At 34.2% G+C, this 6,378-nt stretch overlaps 1 protein-coding gene across 1 annotated transcript; it reads right to left on the minus strand.

Moving 5' to 3' along the window:
* Positions 1–218: 218 nt before the first annotated feature.
* LOC104115902 (geraniol 8-hydroxylase-like) lies at positions 219–2,748 on the minus strand. Its single transcript, XM_070177713.1, has 2 exons — positions 1,809–2,748; positions 219–1,077 (listed from the first exon to the last, which is right to left on the minus strand). The coding sequence occupies exons 1-2, from the start codon at positions 2,682–2,684 to the stop codon at positions 565–567; spliced, it is 1,389 nt and encodes a 462-aa protein (XP_070033814.1). The 5' UTR covers positions 2,685–2,748; the 3' UTR covers positions 219–564.
* Positions 2,749–6,378: the final 3,630 nt, after the last annotated feature.

Genomic DNA, 6,378 nt, shown 5'->3' on the forward strand with positions numbered 1-6,378 from the left:
AGAAGGAATTAAGAAGAAATAAATAGAAAATTATACAAAAAGTGAAGATGTTGAAACTCAAAGAAACTTCTGATAGTTCTAAACATATGCTAGCATTCAATCTAAGCCTATTGGTCACAAACCAGAATGGTAATCATTAATATCGACATAGCTTGTAATTCTCCCCCTTCTTAACTTATACTGAATAGCCATAAAAATCAAAATGTTGATCCAAGATGCTGAAGTTCATTAGGAGTATTATTTACTGTAATTTCAAGTTTCTTGTCTCCAACTTAATATTTTAAACATGTACATATCATCCATATTTTACATAAGTATATTTCTCACAATCACAAACTCATTTCTCATATTAGGACAATCCCATTAAGATATTACAGAGGCAAATAGCATATGTCGACTCAAATCATGGCCTTATTTAATTTTCTTCCATACTAGGAATGGCAAGAAGAGGAATGGCCTTCCTCAAAGTAAGTCCGAATTGTTCCTCCATATCCAAATTCTCTGGTGCCATCCCTTTTGGTAACTTCCAACTAAATGGTTGAACAATAGAAGCCAACACCAAATTCATGGTAACTTCCAACTAAATGGTTGAACAATAGAAGCCAACACCAAATTCACCGTCCTTATAGCAAGTGGCATTCCAGGACAAATTCTCCGGCCGGCGCCGAATGGTATATACTCAAAGTCCCTTCCTTTGTAATCCACACTTGATTTGATGAATCTTTCAGGCAGAAACTCTAGTGGTTTTTCCCAGTATTTTGGATCTCTCACAATTGCCCATGCATTTACGAGAACTTGGCTGTTCTTGGGCACAATGAAACCGAATATTTCTGTGTCTTCTTGAGCTTTGTGTGGTAAGAGTAATGGAGCTGCTGGGTGTAGTCTCAAGACTTCTTTTACAACTGCTTGAAGGTATGGAAGTTTGTCAATGTCTGATTCTTTCACTGGCCTTTCTGTGCCTATTTGTTGAAGAATTTCTTCTCTTACTTTCTGTAACTTTTGAGGATTTCGAAGAAGTTCTGCCATTGCCCATTCTGTTGTTATGGCGGACGTGTCACTTCCAGCAAGGAATAAATCCTGTCGTCAGATCACAAATGCCATGACATTCACATACAAAAACCTATTAACTTCTTATAAATCCAGAGTTTAATGTAAGAATTTTCTTCCCTCTTCATTAATAATTATTTGGATCACGCTTTATTTTTCTTGCTTTAGTTGAACATTAATTAGTCCCTTCACATGCATATAAGGATATTTGGATCACGCTTTATTTTTCTTGCTTTAGTTGAACATTAATTAGTCCCTTCACATGCATATATTCACAACTCCAACATCAAACTTTACATAAAATGTTCAAACTTTAATAAGCTTGAAAACTCATTTCCAAAAACAAAACATAACCAAAAAAAAAAAAAGGAGGAGAAGATTCATAGACGACCGTATATCAATCCTGGCTCATGAAAACCCACATGTATTCCTCCTAATAGCACAACGTGTTTTGTTTCGTGATATAATTGAAAGTCTTAAAATAAGTTTGACTTTATTGGCTGATTTTTTTCTTTTTCTTGTTTAGTTTCAGTACGTATTCTTCGTCGATCTTGATAAAAAATGCACTAAAAATGTCCAAATTTGATAAGCTTAAAACTCCTTTCAAAAAAAAAAAAGGAGAGAGAGAGAGAAAAAAAAAGAATTATCGGAACAGATAAATGTTCTTTTCACTTTAATAATGAAAAGAAAATTTCGCTTAAACATAAAGAAAAATTAAAACGAAAATAGAAAGACAAAAAGAAGAGAAGAAAAACAATTACCAGGATAAGAGGCTTGATAGTTTGGCGATCAAATCCAGACCCTTCTTCTTCACATTGATCAAGTAGTACATCCAAGAAATCTCCTGTTTTCTTCATCCCTGACGCTCTATCTTCTACTCTCTTCTCAATTAGTTGGTCAAATATCTCATGCAACCTTAAATATGCTGGCTTAATATGACGTTTCACTCCTTGTAAATCAAGCCACCGTATAATCGGGAAATAATCAGACAAGTTAGGTTTCACTGAATCCTCCATGATTGTCCCAACCAAATCCTTAAACTCTTGAGCCGTCTCGAATTCCGGGTCAACCAAATCAATAGAGAAAATAGTGTTCGACATTAAATTCAACGTCGTCGCGAAAGCAACGTGTCCTACGTCAACAGCTGCACCGCTTTGACACTGCTTTCTCATATGATTCACTAGTTGTGCAACCTTCTCGTGACGTATTTCTTGCAGAGAATCGAGTCTTTGGTTAGTGAACATTTGTGTGCTACATATTCTTCTTCTGTTTCTCCACTTGTCGCCTGTGACCCAAGCTAAGGTGGCTTCTGGATTTGGTTGTGCGGTTATAACATCGGGAACAGTGCGTGCTGATAATGTTTTGTCGTGTTTTTGGAGGATTTCTTTGGCTGTTTCAGGTGAGGAGGCTACTATGGTAATGACTGAACCGAGTTTTAGAGTCATGAGAGGGCCATGGATTTTGGCTAGGTTGGCTAGTGAATGATTAGGTTTTGAACCTAGCTCTAGTAGTGAACCGATTATGGGGAAACCAGTAGGACCAGGGGGTAGCTTTCTGGATTTAGAATGGAGATATGTTTTAAAGAAGAACCAGCAAAAAAGGGAGATGCACAAGAGAAGGATAGTGTGAAGTTCCATTTTTTCTCTCTTCTTTTCTAGGGAATAGATACAAATTAGAGAACTAGATGTACTTATGTAGACTTTAAAGAGGCTCCATATACACTTCTCTTTCCCATGGACAGATGTACTTGCACACTACCACTTAAGTAATAATAAATCACATAATTTACTATGATACTCATATTAATTGATGCATATTTTTAATGAATTTGAAAAAGTGATTTGAAATGAGTAATTAATAAGATAGGTATAACACAAAAAAAAAATTATCTGCTTTTGATATACTAAAAGACAAGTAAAAATAAAAATTTATTTTTAGAATATATGATCTAAAATGAATGGAGTGAGTAGTTAGATAATGCAGTCCCATGCACTTCAAAATTTTCTATCGAAGGCGAGCAAATGTTAGCGTAAATTGTCAACTTCATTATAGGTAAGACGCTAAAGAGCTTCCGTATGTGTTCTTCGCTTTTCTTTTCCAGTGCTGGAGTCAATTTCCTCGATTCATTGTGTGTAATCACAAAAGCCCGAACGCTTTTGTAGATTGTTTACCCTTAAAATTGGATAATAATTAAACTTATAATGTAAATTTAAGGATACATGATTTTACTTAGTAACGATTGATAAATATGAAGATTAATGATAGAATTGTACAATAAAGCAAATCAAACCAGTGAATAGAACTCAACCCTTGAGTTAGATTATCCTCGAGCTGGTTGATGCAAGGACAATAAAAATACGATAAGCTAAAGAACAAGAGTGTGAGCGAGAAAGAAAATTATATTGCTTTTGTATCAGTCGTGCCTCTATAAATGGTTAGAACTCCCCTTTATATAGTAGAGGAATTCTATATATGGTACAATCCTAATTACAGAAGGAAATCCCATGATTAACTAAACAACCGTTCTTGATTCGATCCGTTCCGAGATTCCCGCTATGATCTTCGACCAGTCACGGATATCTCGTTTTTCCGTTATTACGCTATCTTCGATATTGCTCGATGCATGTCTTGTTTGGTCTCGATTGTTGTCCGCCTCGATCTTGGCAGGTGTTTCGAATCCCGAGCTCGGTACCTTGTCTTCGTGCCTTGACCCGATCCACTTCGGGGTTGACCTTCGATGCAACTTCTTGGTCTCGGTAAGCATAGAAAAATCGGATGGGCCCGATTTTAACCGTATACATACATGAATTTTATTATATTTAATATCCTATTAATAGGTGAAGTCGTGGGTAGAAGAGCTGTATATTAAAGAATCACTTGGGACAAGGTAATTGCCCATATGCAAGAATGACATCTTGATTTATTAACTAGCTTTTCTTTAGTAAAAGAAATAATATTTCGTTCTTTGCTCACTGCATGATTACAAATCAAAGAGAAAAAAGTATTTTAGTTTTGATCATCATAGGCCTGGAACAGGGTTAAACACTTCTTGTTGATAAGTTGTCGTATTTTTAAAGCTGTGGCCGGAGTTGGAAGATCTCAAATTGAAGTCTTGAAACGTAGTAAATGTCTTGGAAATTGTTAGACATGAATAAGTTCAATTATCCATTACGAAAGTTCAAGGGAAGTTTGGAATGTTTAGTACCTAAATTTGTTTTGGCGTTTTCCTATAATTTGAAATGATGATGCTGATATGACTAGTGTTTTTGTAAAAGAAAATGAAATTTGAGTCTAATTCTAAATTCAAAAGTTATCCTATGAGTTGAGGATTGCGCCAAAGACAGTACAAGAAAATAACTATATAACCGCTCGACGAAAGTGATCCCCGTAAGCTTAACTCAATATTCAAAATTAGCTTATGAGGTAAATTTGCTCAAAATAAAATAAGAGACAATAATTTATACCTTTAACCAATTTGGGGCATCATAACAATTTTGGAGAATTCCAATTCAATGGGCTGTAGGAATACTGCAATTGTCAATAATGGCTGATTCTTTTCTTCTGCGGCAGCCCCTAGCTGTTTCTAATGCTCAGTATAAGGGCGTATTGGTTGTTTGTTTTCTCCATGATGTCCTGGGTTATTTCACCCATTACCTTAAAATTTTAGTTGGATGTTATTATTTTTTTATACAATAATATGAGGTACTATAATCTAAGTGAATGATGCGCGAATAATGTTCGACTATTTACAAACAAACAAATTTAGATCTGTCTTCTTAATATGATCAACCAGAACACTCTGATATGCACACATATTGTTAGGGGTGTCAATTTGAGCCCGGGACTCATTAAATCCGCCCAATCCGCTCAAGGTTGGGTCGTTCATTGACCCGCCCATTGTTCAATTCAGTCCATCTTGATTCGATTCATCTCAACTCATCTAAAGTTGGGTTATTTTTAATCCAAATTGATTCATGAGCAATATTCTAAAATTTCTTCAAACTAATTCTTTTTTATTTGATATATTATATACGACCATAACAAAAGAAAGAAAAATTTATTTGATAATTAAATAATTCATAAGAAAACAACACACGTCAATTAAAGCTTGGTAAGAGTTGAACAGGTTAGGCTATAACCCAAATTTTAGTCCATCTTGACTCAGTTCATCTAAGCCTAAGCAACTTTTGCATGGATCATTGATCCGCTCATTTATTGACTCACCCAAAATCAGTCCAACTCGCTCATTTTGACACTCCTACATATTGTTTATAATAAACAATGTATAATTACTTCAGTTGCATATGATGATGTCCAATAATATTTTGTTATTTGGATTGGCTTTTAAACTAGTCAAATCAGCTTTTAAGTTATTTTTAGTTTTTTTCAGTGTTTGGCAAAGCTATAAAGTGCTTAAAATAAGTTGGAGTTGGGCAACTCCAACTTATTATTTTTTGGCTTAAAAACTATTTATGGTGAAAACCCACATTTTTAAGGTAGAAATTCAAAAATAGCCAAATTTACAGGTGATAATTGAAAAATAGTCATAGTTTCAAAAGTAATCGAAATTTAGCCATTTTTCTTGTAAAGATAAATTTGAACGAAAATACTATTCAAAATCCGAAAAATATTCCAGTATATTATACTGGAGTTCCAGTATAATATACCGGTCCAGCATAATATGCTGAAAGTTCATACACAATCCAATCTCCAGTATATTATGCTGGAACTTTCTGCGAACATGTGCATCAATCTCCGGTATATTATGTTGGACCGGTCCATGTTACAGTAAAATAATAACTATTTTTTAATAACTTTATAAATATTGGCTATTTTTTAAATTATCAGTCCGAAAATTGATTAACCCGTACTATTTTTACCTTTGTTAAGGCAATCTAAACGTGCTGATAGTAGTAGTCTGCTATGCTAGTTAGTTTGGCCCAACCACTTTGGTGTACTCAACTTACATAAATGTTCTATTGATTAATAATTATGAGTTTCACCGTAAATGTTACCGCCAAACAAAATTGCCCATGAGTTTGGAGAAAAATGTTTACACTACTGCACTAGTACTTGGTTTGAAATTTTACCTTCTATATCAAAGGTTTACACTATATTTATTATAAATAAAAACTCTTTTAAAATATTATTTTCTATAGCTATCTTTTATTTTTTTATAGCAAAATATGTATGTATGGTATACATTATCGTTAAGGCATTAAATACGCTATCTAATATTTTTCTCTCTCATTCTTTCAGTTAGTCTTCCCCAAAATCACCGCATAGTATATCTAATTTCTCTCTCCACGGTCTCTCTCTCACAGCAAGTTT

The sequence above is a fragment of the Nicotiana tomentosiformis genome, chromosome 6, assembly GCF_000390325.3.
Source record: "Nicotiana tomentosiformis chromosome 6, ASM39032v3, whole genome shotgun sequence".
Classification (NCBI taxonomy): Eukaryota; Viridiplantae; Streptophyta; class Magnoliopsida; order Solanales; family Solanaceae; genus Nicotiana; species Nicotiana tomentosiformis.

Coding starts and splice junctions, on each gene's coding strand:
- LOC104115902 (XM_070177713.1), bottom strand. CDS start 2,684: ATGGAACTTCACACTATCCTTCTCTTGTGCATCTCCCTTTTTTGCTGG. Junction 1,078..1,808: donor CTATCAAGCCTCTTATCCTG/GTAATTGTTTTT, acceptor ATCTGACGACAG/GATTTATTCCTTGCTGGAAG.